Source organism: Lycium barbarum, chromosome 12 (assembly GCF_019175385.1).
Source record: "Lycium barbarum isolate Lr01 chromosome 12, ASM1917538v2, whole genome shotgun sequence".
NCBI classification, from domain to species: Eukaryota; Viridiplantae; Streptophyta; class Magnoliopsida; order Solanales; family Solanaceae; genus Lycium; species Lycium barbarum.
In genome coordinates, this window is record NC_083348.1 from 105,899,400 (window position 1) to 105,918,931 (window position 19,532).

General features: G+C 33.7%; 2 protein-coding genes across 9 annotated transcripts; both read left to right on the forward strand.

Annotated features, from left to right (window-relative positions):
* Positions 1-3,754: 3,754 nt before the first annotated feature.
* Positions 3,755-10,399, forward strand: LOC132621455 (probable metal-nicotianamine transporter YSL6). The gene is made up of 7 exons (XM_060335731.1): positions 3,755-4,208; positions 5,395-5,567; positions 5,903-6,000; positions 6,463-6,600; positions 7,265-7,454; positions 8,719-8,851; positions 9,282-10,399. Exons 1-7 carry the CDS (start codon positions 3,863-3,865, stop codon positions 10,214-10,216), a joined length of 2,013 nt encoding a protein of 670 aa, XP_060191714.1. The 5' UTR covers positions 3,755-3,862; the 3' UTR covers positions 10,217-10,399.
* Positions 10,400-14,398: 3,999 nt separating this feature from the next.
* Positions 14,399-17,723, forward strand: LOC132622910 (transcription factor TCP20). 8 transcript variants are annotated; one of them, XR_009576040.1, is made up of 2 exons: positions 14,399-14,897; positions 16,052-17,723. XR_009576040.1 is itself a non-coding variant. In XM_060337592.1 (2 exons), exon 1 carries the CDS (start codon positions 15,063-15,065, stop codon positions 15,810-15,812), a length of 750 nt encoding a protein of 249 aa, XP_060193575.1. In that variant the 5' UTR covers positions 14,904-15,062; the 3' UTR covers positions 15,813-16,431; positions 17,117-17,723. The 8 variants fall into 8 exon arrangements, 7 of the variants coding, with proteins under 7 accessions (XP_060193575.1, XP_060193577.1, XP_060193579.1 ...); XM_060337592.1 differs by lacking the exon at positions 14,399-14,897 and having other exon boundaries at positions 14,904-16,431; positions 17,117-17,723; XM_060337594.1 differs by lacking the exon at positions 14,399-14,897 and having other exon boundaries at positions 14,904-16,431; positions 17,168-17,723.
* Positions 17,724-19,532: the final 1,809 nt, after the last annotated feature.

Sequence of the window (19,532 nt, forward strand, 5' to 3'; positions counted from 1 at the left end):
GGGGTGAGTGGTTGTGGGGTGGGATGGTAGGGGTGGGTGGTGGTGGGGTGGGGGTAGGTGGCAGAGGGGAAGGGGTTGATAGGGTTAGGGTGGTAGGGTGGAGGTGGGATGGGGATGGGGGTATAATGGGGAAATGAAATACCTAATCGTGCAAAAACTAGCATAGCCGTGGTTATAAAAATTGGGCTTCTCATTGTTATATATACCACGGGATTACCACATATTTACAACACCATACAACATAATTTTAAAAACAATGAAAACAAACATGGTTTCATAGAAAACAATACAATAATGAACCATGGGAAACAACCATCCAAACACGGAGTTAAGGGGCGTGCAAAGACTATAATGGACAAGTAAAGGTGAACGGAGGGAGTATTATTATCTTCTCAAAGAGAAAGAGGTGATGAGAAAGGTCAAAGGCTATTGAGCGAATTGCCATAATCCTTGAACGGCAAGTTAAGGATGACAAAACTTACAAGTCGTAAAACGAAGCCTAACAACTCAACAAGGCATTTGAAATGGGGGAAAAGAACAAAACGCCGAACACGACATAAACGTTTCTTCGGGAACTGAAGAAGGCCCATAAATGATTGATGCAAGCTATGCAGCTCCATATTCCTGGACTGCATCTGAATCATCACGTTACTCCTTCGGTCTGTTTTTTTAGCATTAATTATAAAATTACTAAGCAGTGTATTCTTTGGGAATTGAGAACGCCCATAAGTGTCTTGTTTGATTATTGGCGTTTATTATTCTGCTGGCTTGTGGGCTAACTGATGGCTAAATTATCTTTGAATGTTGTAAGTTTTAATTGCGATAAAAGGTTACCTAACTCAACTAATCAAAGAAGAAATTGATAGTATTAATACAATGTGTAAAACACAAAACTACTGCACCCTTCATCTCGATCAAATCTTCAGTCGCTTTTTTGTTTTACATGTTACATAAATAAATATTAATTAGGAGATGTATTTGATCACTAATCTTACCCTTATTTATGTATAAGTTATAATCTCTCTTCATTAAATGTTTACTCTATTTATGTGTAATTTTCATTAATGACGAGGGCAAAATGAGAATAAAATAATTAATTGTGACTTGAACTTCTAAAACGACAAGTAATTTGAGACAACTACCTTTACTAACCATGACAGATAATTTGAGACGGAGGGAGTTTAAAAATACAAAGTGTAAATGCCCTAAAGTATAGAGTAATAAGAGTTGCGATAACTAAAAATTCATAATTTCATAAGGAGAACGCACGAGAAATAAACAGAGAAGAAAAAAAAAAATTACAACACACACACATCTTCCCCAGAACCTTAATCATAATAAATTAGAAGGAAAAAGAAATACTTAATCATTGCATAATTTTTCAAGCTCTTGTCAGGTTCCTCTTCCGCAAACCGATCTAACATTCAAGAGTCTTCTTCGTCCAACCAAACTAAAGCATGAATACGGTACTGCACAGCAGTGTATTTAACGACATTAGTGCTTCAAATATGAAATGAAAAAGGATAACATCGGGTAGGAATTCTCATGAACAGTTAGTATGAATTTATGTAGGCAAGAATGGATGAATACCATAAGGTACTTTAAACTTTTAGATTGAATATTTGGGAGTTATGAATATTAAAAGCATTTGAGTTATGGATTTCAGCCGTTACCAAAATGAAAATTGCAAAGCAAATAAAAGGAGAGAAAATATAAATGCAAATAGTATTGAAGTGTTATAGCCTGTAACTACTTGGGTCTGTGCAAGAAACTGCTCTTTACATTATTATACAACTTTAATGGCTATTTGAGCTTTTATTAGGAAAAGCTTAAAATAGAGAAATGAAGAGAAAAATGTTAAAAATTTGAGAAAAAAGATGAACGTGAATGCTGGCCATAAAGAGGTGTCACATCATCTTGTCGAGAAAATATCCAAAATAGTCTACTATCTTTGTATTTGGACACAAAATCATACATATTCTTTTAGGTGGAGCACTAATGATCCATAATGTTTACCAAAAGCTCTGTTATCCCTCATTGTCATTTCTAACTTATTATCGCTACAAACATTTTTTCTTTTTGGGGTAAACAAACCTAACGTGAAAATTGTTCGTCTCCTGGCTTAGCTTAATTAGAATCTATTTTATCATCTCATTCTTAATAAGTAATCAACTAGCTCATTTATGAAGGCATTGTATGATATAATTGAGACAGTTAAATGAAATGGAGAAGTCATACAAAAATCCTAAGGTATAATTATAAATAAGGCTTAGTACTTTTTTAAACCAAACACAAATTTAAATTATAAATCGTTATCTAATTTTTAATACAATAATTAAACGCCTGATAAAAAATTATCTCTATATATTACTAATCCACATATTACATAACTTCTCACATAACTTACGCATGCATTAGTAATGGTGAAAAGTAAATTGGTAGTGTAACAAAGTATTAGTTGCCTTGAATTGTATACGAGATTGGTTTAAAAAATGTTTCTGAAAAACATTACTTTTTTAGCTTCATAACTATTCAAAAACACTTATTTCCCCCCTTAAACTTGACCAAAATTATCAACATGGCGGAGCTAGAAGCCCATAAACGGGTTCGTCTAAACTCGCTAGCTTTTGCTAAACAGTGTATTGTATTAAGAAATTTATTAAATATGTACAAATATTAAATTTAAACTCCAATTATTATTACTTGAAGTTGTCAGTCTTAGTTCCGCCTCCAATATTAACTATCTAAAATATATATTTTTTGTTACGAAAAAACACTTTTGATTTTTCAAAAGATTCGCCGATATAGATCGGTAACCAAAAGCATTAGCTATGCTAAATTGTATGCAACATATTATCTGCTCCCGGCATACTTAAGGAATTAGATTGATGGTAAGATTATATTTTTCTTTTCATAGTAATGATGTTTGGATTAGTTTGTGAGGAACTTAACTATTACGTTGGATATTGCTACTTATAACTAACACAATTATCATATGAATCTATTAAAAATTGGACATAAGAATATATAAATCTCTTTGGCCTCTATGAAAGTTTAAAATTTTATTTTCTATGACTTTTCATCCCACGTTTGTAATTGTTAGATCAAAGCCTTTCATTCAAGTGGGAAGTATTTTCATCTCCACTTGAATCACGTGGACTTAGTGGTGAAGCAAGGTGGGTGAAAAAAACAAGCGAAACAAAAAGTACTACTTTTTCTGGCTCAATCTACGTCACACTTTTCATTTTTCGAGAATCAAACGAATCCTTCTTTGACCTAATTTTTTTTATATGTCTTTTAAATATTTTACATTATTAATTATAACGCTTATATCCCTATGTCTATTTTTACTTGTCGTGTATTTGATTTAATAGAATGATAATTTTATTATATTAACTTTAAAATTAATAAAATATATTTTAAAAATTGTGCAACCGCTAATTTTTTTTTGAAATTTCCGCCCCAATAATAAATAATAAAGATAGAATGGATATAAAATGATAAATTATTACTTGATTTTTCAAATAGGAAAAGTATAAGTAAAAATAAATGGAGGAAGTAGTATTTTTTTAATTAATTCTCAAATAAATAAAATTTGTTTTGAAAAAATTTAAAAATTCCATGTTAAACGCACATCAAAATTAAGAAGTTTGAATAAAAGAAAAGTGTTATTAGTAGTATGTTGGGAAAAAAATGAAAACACCTTATTGGTTGCGTGTAAGGTTACAAATAGCATATTAGCAATTAACCTACCAACCAACCAGTCTAGTTCTTGCCCTTTGACTTGTAGCAAGTTTTAACCCATTTCTCTATCTCTTTTTGTATATCAACCTGATCCAAATACCAACAGTGCAGGTTTCCAATGGGGACTGAAAATTCTGGAACTGTAGAAATATCAGAGCCATTGTTAGATGAAATCCCCGAGGATTCCGAAAATATCCCTGATTGGAAAGATCAGATCACTATTAGAGGTTTAGTTGTCAGTGCTGTGCTTGGGACTCTCTTTTGTATCATTACACATAAGCTCAATCTCACTGTTGGTATAATTCCTTCACTCAATGTTGCTGCTGGATTGCTCGGGTTTTTCTTCGTTAAATCATGGACCGGGTTTATGTCTAAGCTCGGGTTTTCTGTTAAACCGTTTACTAAGCAAGAGAATACTGTTATTCAGACCTGTGTCGTTGCTTGCTATGGTCTCGCTTTTAGTGGTAATGCCCTCTTCTTCTTCTTCTTCTGTTTTTTTTCTTTTTCTAATAAGTAAAAAAAAAAGGAATATGAGTGCAATCCATTACAAACTAGTTTGGGTTGAGGTGTACTTGATTGATTGATTAAAGTAAACAAAGAAACTCTGAGTTATTGTTGTAGTGATCTACTCTATTGATTGGTTCGTTACTACTCCCCAATCACATTTATGTGATGCACTTTTCCTTTTTAGTTTGTTCAACAAAGAATGATACATTTTCTGATTTGACAATAATTTAACTTTAAACTTTAGCTTGATCTGTAACCACACAAATACACAAATATCTTTGACTTATTTTAGATCAAAAGATTCAAAAGTCTTTATTTATTTCTTAAACTCCGTGCCCAGTTAAACTATATCACTTAAATTGGGACAGAGGGAGTACTATTGTTTTCTGTGTATAGCAGATTTTATTTTGCTGAGATTCAAATGACTAAAGTTTCTCCTTATATATGTATATATATGTTTATGTACATACAGACCCATTAGTACTGTTGTTTTTACAGAAACTAAAAGGCCATATTTAGTTGATAAGTGCTCTAGCTTTTTGAACTGTTCCTTATTGGACATTTTGATAAACATCATTTCTTTCTCCAAAAAATGGGTTCTACTGTCAAATTTAGTAGGCGTTTGGCCATAGATTCCAAATATTGAATTTATGAAGTTGGAGTTGTGTTGCTTATACTTTTTGCAAAGGAGAGAAGAGAACACTTTATTTGGAATTTATGAAGATGGTGTTGGAATACACTAGGTATGTTGTTGTTGTTGGTGTTGGAAAACAGGTTTGAAGCACTTTTCCAAATTTGGAATCCAACTCCAATTTGGATTTGGAAAGTTTATAACCAAACATTTTTGAAATAAAGTGAAAAATTATTTCGGAAAAGAAGTGAATAATTCTCATGCCTAAACGGCTCCTTAAGCTCTTTTTACTATAGTATTTCCATTGTGCTTCCATGCTTTGCGCAGAACCAAATATATGTTGCATCTTTAAAATTGTTGAAAGGATGATGACGACTTAATAATTTTAGTACTTTTCAATTTCAACTCTTTAAGTTTATCATTTTTTTCTTTTTCTTTTTTTGATAAGTTGCTCTTTAAGTTTATCATATGTCTGATTCATGATGCATTCTCTTGTTACCTTATATTTACAGGTGGCTTTGGGTCATACTTGCTAGCAATGGATGAGAAAACATACAACCTTATAGGTCCTGATTATCCTGGAAACCGTGCTGAGGATGTTAAGAATCCAGGGTTATTATGGATGATGGGATTTATATTTGTTGTTAGTTTCCTTGGACTTTTTAGTCTTGTGCCTCTCCGTAAGGTACTTTCTGGTTCTGATCAGCTCTGGTAGTAGTTCAATAGAATGTTAAGGTTTGCATGGTTTTGATTCTGACCTCTCCGTATGTTTTGTGTAAGAAATCTTGTAATTAATTTAATTTAAGAGGTGGAGAAGACATATTCATTCATAAGATAAAACAAAACCTTTGTTGATTCGGTAACCAATACCACTGCTTTGCGCTTGAACAGTTAGAGCAGTCACCGACCAGCAACATCCTTTCTATTTATTTACTTGTGCTCTTCTCCGAAATGCTTTTTTTTAAGTGGGATTCAAATATCGATTTGATAAATTTTGTTCTCTTTTAAATGTAATTTCAGGTTATGGTAATGGGCTATAAGCTCACATACCCTAGTGGAACTGCAACTGCCATGCTAATAAACAGCTTCCACACAAATACTGGCGCTGAACTTGCAAGGCAAGAGATACATTATTATGTTCATTTCTGTATCTAATTTCTAAAAGATGCTACATTTTTGGGCTAACTACCTGGCTGATAATGAAAATGCAAATGGTGTCTAGTAAGATAAGATCGGTTCAATTTATTTTATACTTAATGGCCCTTATCGGCAAGAAAGATTCTTGGTGGCTGATGTACTTGAAGAATAAAGTTGTGCACTTTGCCTGCTCGACTAAACATCACCAAATAATTAGCACTCCCTTTTCTTTTCTGGCTTTTGGAGTCGTTTTTTTCTTTCTTTTGTTCCGAGGTTAATGAATATATAGATTTCACATTATCCTTTTTTCGCAGTGGGGTTTTGTTTTTGTGGGGGGGGGGGGGGGGTGTAAACTATCCGATCATTTGTACGTTCCTAGGAGAACTTTTACTATGAAACATCTCGTGCTCTATGAATATCACAACTATCATTTGTTGTCACAGGGAGCAAGTTGGTCGTCTTGGCAAATATTTGAGCATAAGTTTCTGCTGGAGCTGTTTTAAATGGTTTTTCAGTGGTATTGGGGACGCATGTGGCTTTGACAATTTTCCCACTCTTGGGCTGACCCTATTCAAGAACACGTAAGCATATCGTTCTAATATCTGTAACTCTTATTTTCCTTTGCTATAGAGGGAAGATCAAACTCTTTTTCTTCCTTTTTTTCTCTATTCGTATTGAACTTTTTTTCCCCTATTCATATTTGATTGTTTGTTATTCTTAAGCTTCTAATTTCCATGGGTTAGCTGTGAAGGAAGAGAATAATCTGTAGCTGTAAATTGGAATGAGAAAGCTGGATTTATGCTTTTGTGAACAAGTGTTCATTTTCAAGAGAAGGAAACACTTGCAACGGTTCTTCAAGCAAAATATGTGCTAGGCTATTAGAACACCTGCATTATTTGAATTCTATAGATGCCAAGTTTTTGGTGCTACTGCTAAATTAGTTGCTGTTGAGACCTCTTTTTTCTATTCGCTCTTCTGCATGGTCTCTTATGGATATTTTCCCTATATTTTAATGTTTACATACAGTCTTTAACTTTTTATTTTAGATATTCTCTGTCCTTCGTTTTTGTTATAGTAAATTGGGGCCTAGAGAGAAACACATCCCGAAGCTTTTTAGTATGAATTCCTTATACCTGTTTTATCCCCCTTCCCCTACCTGCTGGAATACGAAAAATCTACAACTTTCTTGTTAAAGAATGAATTCACTGTTCATGTTTTGGTTCTTACACAGTCATCATCCTGCAGGTTCTATTTTGACTTTAGTCCGACTTATGTTGGATGTGGTCTTATCTGTCCTCACATAGTCAACTGTTCGGTTCTCTTTGGAGCTATTATATCATGGGGTATACTGTGGCCATTGATCTCCCAACGAGCTGGTGACTGGTACCCAGCAGACCTTGGAAGCAATGATTTCAAAGGTCTCTATGGATATAAGGTATGTAATTACTGATGCTAATTTTAGCTAATTCACATCCAAAAACATGACAACTCGGTAATGTGGTCTCAATTTGCAATCCTAAGAGTACTGAGTACTGTACTTCAAGAAAGATTGTGCAAACATTCCCAAGCTATTCCTGTACTTCATTTTGGCAGAAAATGATTTAAGACAAGGAAGTGATGAAAACGAGAAAGATAAGATGGAATTTATATTTGCGGATTCCTCGCCTATGATTCTTGTCAGCCTAGAGTATAAAGATTAATATCTGTAGTCGACTATATAGCATTGAGAGACATTTTCAAAGGTTGGGAAACTTCTAAATTTGCCAAAATACTTCTCAAGCACAGCATCTGCAATTTTCTTTGCAGTAGGTTTTGAACGCACAGCATTCAATTTCTTCAATTCCTGTTTGATAACCATATTTCATAAAGTCTGCTTTTATCTTTCTGGCCTCGATGCTTTTGTCCGACGAACTGGCCATTGGTCCTTTGTAGGCTAGCTCTGTCAATGGCTTAAGATTGTTTGTATAGTTAGAAATTGTGATACACAAGAAGTAAGTCGGTATTGTAGTTGAGGATCCTTGGCATTTTGGTGGAATGCCCACCGATAGGGGTGCCTTCCCCTGGGGGCGAGGTGCTGGATCTAGGAGGTATCTACTTGCCTACTCCAAAGCTGTCGGTCAGAAGCAATTACAGCACACCCTTGGATGTAACATCACTGAAGATACGCACTCTTGAATTATAAATGTAAAGAATGTTGCTGTATCTTTATATTTCTGGAACAATTCTACACATAGAACGATAGTGCACCGTCAACAGAAGATTGCTGTTCAGTGATCAGCAACTTACGAGTTCCTTTTTCCCCAACTTAAGAATCCAAGGGCCTCATAAGAAGCAATCTTTTTATATGCTTCCAGGGCTTTATCAAAAGCTTTCTAGGTGTGATAGCTAAGATATGGGCATTGTCCTCATATGTCACCTCTTAATGGTGTAGACCTTGAGGAAATCAGAATCTTCAGCATATTTTTTTCCCCCCTAGAGATTTGTTATTTTACTGTTGCAGCCCCTAGAGATTCTTAACCTCATATATCATGTTGTCTTCTACCCAATCATTTTAAGGTGCATTCATGACATCACCAGTATGCTCGTTCTATTATCCTTTACCCTGGAGAGCTGGCCATACACATCCATTGGTGCTCTTTCAATCTTTCCATATACTTCCATTGGCGTTATTATAATCTTCCTTTTTCCTTTGTTTGCAGGTCTTCATAGCCATCTCCCTCATACTTGGGGATGGGCTTTACAATTTGGTTAAGATTGTTTCAATCTCCGTGACAGCAATTTTTAAAAATAGCAGCACGCAGAACAATCTTCCCTTGGTCATGGAGGTCATAGGTAGGTCTCAATTGACCAAATGATTGGTTTTTAAGTACCGAGAAAAACATCAGTATGTTCGACTGAGCACCATATTAATAAAATTACAAATTGCTACATTGAAATTCCAAATTGATAAACAGACGGTTCCACTTTCTGCTTAGTTATAATGTCAATGCAATTGAGGAACTGTAATCAAGCAGCGGAAAAAGTTGATGGTCAGCTTTTGCATTGACTTATTCCTCATTTCTGCAATTGCTTTGTCAACCAATCAATCAATTCAGAAAGTCTCTGTTACTGCACTATAGGAAGGGCGAAATGGAAATCTGAAATTATATTAATCATTCAGTCGGCGTGCACTTTTTGGTGTTCACTTTAAAATGGACTTGAGAGATTACTACTTTGTGTCATGGGTGATGTTTCTTGATTTTGTCTGTTCATATTCTTACAGGTGGTGAGAGCTCCAAACTAGAATTGGAAAAGAAGAAGTGCGACGAAGTTTTCCTGAAAGATAGGATACCGTTCTGGTTTGCGGCATCTGGATATGTTGCCCTGGCTGCAATATCTACAGCCACAATGCCAATTATCTTCCCCCCTCTGAAGTGGTACTTGGTCCTTTGCTCATATATAATTGCTCCTGCCCTTGCTTTCTGCAACTCCTATGGTACAGGACTTACAGACTGGAGCTTGGCTTCAACTTATGGTAAGATTGGTCTCTTTATTATTGCGTCACTGGTAGGAAGAAATGGTGGGGTGGTAGCAGGATTGGCAGCATGTGGAGTTATGATGTCCATAGTCTCCACTGCTGCTGATTTAATGCAAGACTTCAAAACGGGGTATCTTACACTTTCATCAGCTAAATCGATGTTTGTGAGTCAGTTGGTGGGAACAGCCATGGGTTGCATTATTGCGCCCCTCACATTCTGGATGTATTGGAATGCTTTTGACATTGGATCTCCCGATAGTCCATACAAAGCACCATATGCTGTTATTTACAGAGAGATGGCCATTCTGGGGATTGAGGGGTTCTCTGAACTTCCAAAGCATTGTCTTGCATTGTGTTGTGTGTTCTTTGTGGCAGCTCTGGCCGTTAACCTCTTAAGGGATGTCACTCCAGCGAAATTCTCCCAATTCATTCCCATTCCAATGGCGATGGCTGTACCATTCTATATTGGGGCCTACTTTGCAATTGACATGTTTGTTGGCACAGTGATATTATTTGTATGGGAGAGGATAAATAAGAAGGATGCAGAAGATTTTGCTGGTGCTGTTGCTTCTGGCTTGATATGTGGCGATGGGATTTGGACCATACCATCAGCTATCCTCTCTATCTTCAGGATTAACCCGCCAATCTGCATGTACTTTGGGCCTTCTGCGAGCACCTGAACAAGTGTATGCCTCGTGGCATTTGCAATTCTTTATTTACTCTATAAAAAAACCTCTCAGATTGTAAATATTCTGTTGTCAATTATTTCTCCAATCGTTTGTACCTGTAAATCTGCACGAGAAATTATAAACTTGGTAGTGTCATACGCGAAAATGAAATCTACTAGAATACTTTTAAAAGAATATATGTGAATGCATATATAGCAGCCATAGTTACCAGGGTCACTTTGGAAATGAATTACCACTTCATCAAGCATTTGACATTGCTGTTCTTTGGAGCACTCACTGCCCCACAAAAGCCAAAAACAGCTGTTGGACCTGTAAGTTTTCTCCTCCTCACTTTTGTTGCACTTCTTTTTTAAACTTATTTTGGAAGGCATTAAAGAAAATGAACATTATGTTGTTAGCAAATTCCAATAAACTTGATATGTTGGAACTTATGTTGGAAGTTCTGAACTGAACTTAGGCCCTTGAAATGGTACTTCTGAATCATAAATATTTGAAATAAGTTAAGTTTTACTTTGATTGTAGAACCTTTTTTAATTACTTATTTTTGTCAAAGCTCATGTCAAAACTTGGAAATATCGAGATAATAGCTCTCTTTCTGAATATTTTTTATGAGAAATTAGGGCGTGAGAATTTGTTCGTTCCAGTCGTAAATCCAGAAGCCTTGTGAAGTTGTGATAGTATGCCGCTTCTATTCTTCCAGGTCAAGTTTACCCTAAAAAATCAAAGCAGCAATTACAACAATAATTACGTTTTTCCAAATAATTTTTATTAGCCTGCGAAAAAGAAATCTTGAAAAAGTGATGTCTAATCAAACAAGTTTGTTATTGAGTTGGATCATCGAAGGGCATGAAAGACATGGTATACATTGCGGCAGCCTGACAAGTGGCAATCTCCAAATCAAAAGATAAAAGGGGTTTGAAAGTTGACAGAGGTTGTCCGGCACCCAATTTTTTGATAAAGAAATTCCCTCCAAAGCCCGACCATCCAATTTTTAGGGCCTTATCTAATCGACAACAAAATGGATGGAAACTAGGCCGGTTCATCGTTCGGATCGGATCGAGTTTAGCATATTTCAGATTATAATTTTGGTTTCCGGATTTTGTAAAATGTAATCCGAATCCGATTCAAATACATTCGGATTTGATCAGATTTTTTAAGTTCGATTTCGGAGCCTTGCTAATTTTGTTGAGTCATATTCAATCACTAGGAAATATCCGCATCTGCGAATAGAAGCTGTGGAGGGAGATTCATCCAATGACATTTCATCAACAGATATCACTAATTCACGAATGAATTGGAAAAGCCAACAGAAAGATTCGATTCTGACTTCGTAGAGCCGGTGTTGCTGTTGCCTGTGCGTAGGGCCGTCCCCCACTTCCCTCCCGGGGCGCTAAGGGGCTTTCTTTTTTGGAACAGACTGCAGTGTTTTGCTGACACCTTAGATCAAGCTTTTATTGCGACATGCTATGCTTTCTCCCCTATTGCTCGATTTAGATAATTCAAATTTTCGATTCGACCTATCAGTCGAATTATTTCTTATTCTTCTTACAAAATGAACAATCAAATAAAATATTCATACCAAATTGCGTTAATATATAGTTCCTAGTAGCTATAACAATCATATAAATAAAGTATTCATACAAGCAACTTAGTATTTTTTTTTTTTAATTATATGGATTAATGTGTAATGAGTAGAGTTTATTTGACTTATTAGATTGGACATATAGGTAATGCACTAATATCTAATAGACAATCGGGTAGGCGAAACATAAGGTATAAGAAATTTAGTTTTCGAATATCCAAAAGTCCTAAGTTCCAAATCCAAATCCGATCCATTATTCAAAAAAGTTAAAAATTAAATCCGAAATCCAATCCAGAATTTCAAAATAGGCCGAATGGCTTGAGATCCCCCTAAACTTTTCATCTTTTATTGGGAAAAGGGTAAAAAATATCCCTTTACTTTGTTTTAATGGCCAAAAATATCCTCTGAACTAATTTTGAGTTATGTATGCCCCTGTTGTTATGAAAGTTAACAAATATATCCTTCATTTAACAAATATATCCCCAGATAACACCATTGATTTTCAGTTGATTTTAGGCGATGGGGCGGAGCGGGTAAAATATGGGAGTGAGTTATTTTTTGTGAAATCGGGTTATTTGAATCAATTTGAGAATTTCCGTCAAATGAAGGATATATTTGTCAACTTTCATAATAGCAGGGGCATAAATGACTCGAAATTAGTTCGAAGGATATTTTTAGCCATTAAAACAAAGTGGAGGGATATTTTTGACCTTTTCCCCTTTTTTATTTAGTGCACTCCTAAACTATGCGTTGGCCCCGAACTTGGTAATATGATAGTCTTGACCCCCCTAGACTTTGATGTGGCAAAGAGTGTGAATACACTTTCTTTTAGGAGCGTGTAAGCGTCAAAAATCGAAAAATCAGCTTCCAAGTGGGGTGTTTTTCAACTATTAATCGCCACATAATCAATATAATGATTTATTTGTTCCAATTGTATTTCTTTTTTGTTTTTCTTGATATACATTGCATATTTTATCCCAATTGGGTTTTTTTCTTTCTTTTTAGATATGATTATATATTTCAACTATGTATTTTTTTTTTGGATCCAAATCTAAGGGCCTGTTTGGCCATAAATACCAAAAACTTTTTCACTTTTTTTGGAATTTTTGAAGTTGGAGTTGGAGTTGTGTTTGGCCATAATTTTTGAAATTGTAGTTTTTGGTGAAATGTAGTGGAAAAAAGTGAAAAAATTTTGAAAAATAAGTTTTTCTTGTTTTTAGTATTCCGGAATACAACTCCGGAAAAAAGTGAATATTTTTTATGGCCAAACGCTAAAAGTAAAAAAAGTGAAAAAAATTTCTGGAAAAAAGCGAATAATTTTTATGGCCAAACACCCACTAAATAACTTAGTTGAAACTCTATTTATTTTAGCCAAATGAAAAGAAGGTTTAGCAAAAGTAATGAAGTTTAGATGGTGTATTTTCTACAAAAAAAAAATTGTATATATTTCTTTTCATGCAATTACAATTTATTTCAACTCTGCATTATTTTTTTCAGGTCAAATTCTTAAAATATTTCTTGATATTTTATTTACTTCTTTTTTAGATGCAATGATTATTTGTTTTAACTTTTGTATTTTATCTTTTCCTTGCCAAATGTATAAAAATAACTTGATTAGAATATCATTATCTTTAATCAAATAAAAAAAGTATGGTCAAAATATTGTTGTTTCAAGTTTTTTTTTTCTTTTTTTCTAGATTTGGCCCAAAAAAGATTATTTAAATAAGCGCGTGTGTCACACATCCATGCCTGTCATATTGTCAAGTTGAGGGGAGTAATTAGGCCAATTTAATTTAGGTGTATATCGAAATAAAAATTGACAAGTTCAGGTGGAGTCCCGATCTTGTCCAAATGTTCGAATTTCGATTTAAATTTCGGATTTATCCAAACTATGCACAGCCCTAATTTGGAAACAAGATTATCCTTCACTTATGAGTTATGACCTGCACCTCCCATGAAACGATCAATCAAATAATAGTCTGAATAATCAAATAATAGCTTAAGTATATGGCATAATTTACAGATTACATCATTAGAGAATAGAAAATTTTAGGTTTAGAGTTCTAAGAATTTGGGGCATCTCTTGATTCAAGGGAATTCCTTTTCTTTGTCTTTTTTTTTAGCCGCCTATATTCTGACATTTACAGATTACATCATTAGAGAATAGAAAATTTTAAGTTTAGAGTTCTAAGAATTTGGGGCATCTCTTGATTCAAGGGAAGTCCTTTTCTTTGTCTTTTTTTTTAGCCGCCTATATTTCTCATCAGAATATATTACTCCTACAAATTTTTGTTTATTAATTGCGTTGACATGTACACGTTGAAGAATATTTCTAGACGAGAAGAGCCGGCATTCCCTCTCCGCCCTTTTCCATTCCATTTGGCTACGGGAAATTAAGAGCAAGTAAATTGACACCACAAATAGCTTGCCTTTATCCATTTAATTCAACCAATGAAAGAAATTGATAAAGACAGATACATATGAGGAAATGTATGCATAAACACTATTGTATTGTGCTTTATAAAACGTTTACTATAATTTGAAAACCACATTAATTGAAATAATTTGCCTCACATGTTATCATAATTACTTTCTAAACACCAAAAAAAGATTAGAGTTCTTCATACAATAAAGATCACTAGTTTGTCAATTCCAAGCAAGTTAGTTTTATTTTTTCTGTATAAATTATTTGACATTATCATGCAATGCACGTTAGGATTCAAGTACATAGAGAAATATGGCGTAACGTGCTGTCCGACATATGTTTCTATTATTAACATGATCGACCAATTAAACTTGAAATTCAAATTAGACGACATAAGCAGCAAGTAATGGAAATTAAGTTATTAATCGAAAAGTTAAAAGTAACTCCTCTCTAAATTAAAAAGGACATGAACAAAAAGCACAGTAGAATTCACAAGTCAACAGTTATGGGAGTTTGACCGTTTGGTTTCCAGCTTCATCGTTGTTTAATGTGCTTTCAACTGAACTTTTTGTCAACATTCCAAACTTTTTTTACTGGAAAAGAATACTGAAACAGTAAATGGAACAAGTTCAGAGCTAATATGTTTTCACACAACAACAAACACCGTAATGATTCTTTCTTTTCTTTGTTTTTGCATGTTTGTGAGGTCATCTTCTTCTATATTAATAAAAAGTATAGGTTTCTTTTTCTTAATCTATAATATAATTGTGTAACAAGAAAACAAGTTCGAATAGTTTATTGAAAGAAACTTTGGGTAGACACATCTGTTCATGGACCCCAAGGAGGTATCAAACTTCTTGAGCCACCCAAATCCCAACAACGACAATATCAGTAACAACAACGACTTGCAGATTGGAATTGCAGAAAAAGATGAAGCTAAGAAGCAAGAGTTGGCTCCAAAAAGAAGTTCCAATAAAGATAGGCACACTAAAGTTGAAGGAAGAGGAAGAAGGATTCGCATGCCTGCTCTTTGTGCTGCTAGGATTTTCCAACTGACACGTGAATTGGGTCATAAATCTGATGGAGAAACAATCCAGTGGCTGTTGCAGCAAGCGGAGCCATCCATAATTGCTGCAACAGGTAATGGAACAATTCCAGCCTCAGCTTTAGCCGCGGCTGGACCCTCTGTTTCGCAACAGGGGATCTCTGAATTTAATAGTAGGAGCAGTTGGCCTATGGTTATTGGAAATTTTGGAAGACCCCCATCTGGTCCTGACGTCAGTAATTTTGGCCATAATTTGGGGACTGGAAGTGCTTCAAATTGTCTGCAAAAGATTAGCTTCCCTGGGTTTGATCCCAATTTGAACCCTATGAGTTTTGCATCTATGTTGGGAGCAACTAACCCCCAGCAGTTACCTGGATTGGAGCTTGGATTATCACAAGAGGGTCATATTGGGGTTATGAATTCTCAGTCGTTGAACCAGATTTACCAGCAGATGGGGCATTCAAGAATGCAACACCATTCACAGCAGCAGCAACCTTCTCCTGAGGATGATAATTCTCAAGGACCAGGACAGTAAAGCTTTCACATACATATTCCAATTTGGGGGTGCATAAAGTGAAATTGGAGTTTTCTGAGCTAGGTTTTTGGTGAATGGTTTTATCTTTAGTTGTTTTCTTATATATTTCAAAAAATCTTTTTTAGATCTTAGCTGAGTGCTTATATCTTGTTTGTTGAAATAAACATAGAAATCATATATCCAGAAGCAATTTTCTCAATTTTGTAACTGATAGATTCATGTTTATCTGTCAATGCAAGAATGGGATTTCCGGCACTGAATTAAATAGCTGGTTGCCCGGATGAATTCAGACCCTCAATAAATGGATAGCTCCACCAATGAGCTACCAGAAAGTCAATGTAGATGGAGATGCAATAAACTATGAGGCGAAAATTATGGCATCACTTGCAGGAAAAATAATCAACTGAAGAGGTCTGGGACTCAATCTAACTGTCTACAGTTGCTAGCCAAACTAGCTTTCTATAGAAGATCTAAGCTTCAACGGAAAGTTCCATCCTTTATTTAGTTCAATGTTCTTGAAAAGTGGCTCCAGAATTGACACTTCTACCTTCAGTGAAAAAGGTCAGTGCTTTGCCGGGCTTCTTATTCATTGAAGTCATCAGGCAGTTAATTCATCCAAGTAAGCCTTTCACTTATAAGTTATAACCCTTTGCTTCATAACCAAACAATGTTATTGAGAAATGCATTATATTTCTCGTTGTATGGCCTCAAGTTGTTTACATTTTCAGTGTTTATGTTTTATCTCTATACAACATTGTGTATTATTCATGGAGTATGTTGTTAGAAGTGCCTATGCTTGATATGAGGTGACAGAATTTTCAAGTACATTACTAGACTTACGGAAGTTCATGTTAGATGTCTAAATTTGGTGTTTGCACTTGGTCGCTCTGTGCCAATTCATAGGCATGTGCATCTATACTATGCTGCTTAGGTAATTGGTACAGAAGCAAGTATATAAGAGAACAATTTCATTGTCTGGGAAGGGGCTAAGGAATTACATAAAAGTACTAGGAAATGGTACAGCTTTAAGTTTCTATCCACCATTAGCATAGCTAGATCGACGTCCTTATCAAATTCCTATACATTCTTTATTCAGCTCCTTTTAGTAGAAACAGAAGCAAGGGTTAATATAGAAAAAAATATTTTTCTTTGTTCATCTTTAAATCACCTTATCCCCCAATATAAACTCAGTGTGATAAATCTGGAGAGGCGTTGATTTATTTAGGTTAGGGGATGGTATCTTAATAGATTCATAACACATCGAAGAATCAAATGAAAGAGTTGTCATTTAATCATTTGTTCAGTCATGATTGTGACGATGTTGGACGCCTTACAACAAGATTACATACTAGCAGGGGCATTTCTATTGCAGTTGCGATCTCAAGGATGAGAAGTCATACATATATGCTGGTCCTTGCAGCTTCCTATGATAACAGAAAAAAAGATGTAAAAGAAATCTAGTGGTCTTATGGATGATGTCTTTCACAAGTGTGGCAAATTTCCCATCATCTCTAGCCTTGTTCCAGTTGAAAAGTACTTTCTAGTACTATGGCTGCTACGGTTCTGAAGACTCAAATTGATCATAAACACCGTTAGTATTTTGCAAATATAGCCAAGGGACTCCCTGTATATGTATGGTATAAGTGCATATACAGATAGGCTTTGTACAATGTGTAGTCTGAAAAGACAAAAAGAACAAACTGTAATGTAATATATGCAAGAAAGTATGATCAACAGCAGAATCAGTTAGCATGAAGGAATGATACAAAGATCATGTCAATGGTACTTGTAATATATTCAAATCTGTAGAGGCATGGAAGGAAGACATTGTCATCGAATGAATTTTTGTATAAAGTAAACAAAAGATGGGTGCGATTTTGCTTTCTCATATTCAATCATCTTCTACTGGAACTTCGTGGATTCTTGATATATGAGTTTCAATTGGGTCATTTCCTTTTTTCTTTTGTTTCTGTCTTTTGGATAGCAGTAAGAGTTTTTCAGATGTTAGTGTGGCTATTAACTAGCTCATAGTGTTGCTCGTTATGAGGAATATGCAGCTAGAGCATTTCATTCTATTCTCTTTTCCTGTTTCCACTTTTTTTTTTTTTTTTTTAAAAAAAGCTTTTACTTGGAACGTCAAACCCTAAAGACAAAAGCAAAATGACTAGGAGAAGAATAAGAGTATAGTTGATATTATGCCTGTCAACCGGTTCCAACCGGAACCGGACCGGTAACCGGTTAGGAAACCGGCCGGTTCCGGTTCCAAAACCGGAACCGCCTAACCGGTTCCGGTTTAACCGGTTCCGGTTAACCGGTTTGAAGGTCCAAACCGGAACCGGTCCGGTTTGGACTCGTTAAATTTTTTTTTTTTTTTTTTTTTTTGTATTATATATATATATTATAGTATTTATTTGTATATTGTAGGTATATTTACATATGTTATACAATTTTATAATTAAAGTTTAAATATTTACTGACTAACAGCCTAACAGCAAGTCAGCAATACAGAATAATGCTTTTCATACACATATATATGTATAACTTACATATACTTATATATATGTACTATATACTTATATATATGTATAACTTAATATATATATATACTATATGTACTTATATATATGTACTATATACTCTATATACTTATATATATGTATAACTTAATATATATACTATATATACTTATATATATGTATAACTTAATATATATACTAAATATATGTATAACTTAATATATATACTATATATATGTACTATATACTATATATAGGATAGCTTAATAGATATATAGGTATAACTTAATATATATACTATATATACATATCTACTATATATACAATATATACTATATATATTTATATAATATATATACTTATATACTATATATACTTATATATGTGTATAACTTAATATATATACTATATATACTTATATACATATCTACTATATATACAATATATACTATATATATTTATATAATATATATACTTATATACTATATATACTTATATATGTGTATAACTTAATATATATACTATATATACTTACTATATATACTTACTTATTATATATACTATATATACTTACTTATATACTATATATACTATATATACTTACTTATATACTATATATACTTACTTATATACTATATATGTACTATATACTATATATAAGTAAGTATATATAGTAAGTATATATAGTATACTTACTTACTTATATATGTGTATAACTTAATATATATAGTATATATACTTGTATATATGTACTATATACTATATATACTTACTTATATACTATATACTATATATACTTACTTATATACTATATATACTATTTTTTCTATATATACTTAAAATATACTAAGAATATACTATATATACTATATATACTATTTTTTCTATATATACTTATATACTATATATACTATTTTTTCTATATATACTATATATACTTATATATGTTTAAGTATACTATATAACTTAAGTATATTCTTAGTATATTTTAGGTATATTCCTAACTTAATAAAAGTAAAAATATAAACACAAATAAATAGAAGAAAGCTCAATGAGCCATATATTTTATTCATTCTTGGATAACATTTATTTGCAAGTTGTATTTTTTTTAACTTGCAAATAATACATGAGTTATACAAAAATAGTAGAATAATAAAATCACCAATTTTGAACCATTTCGTTAATTTCCCCCACATCATATTCG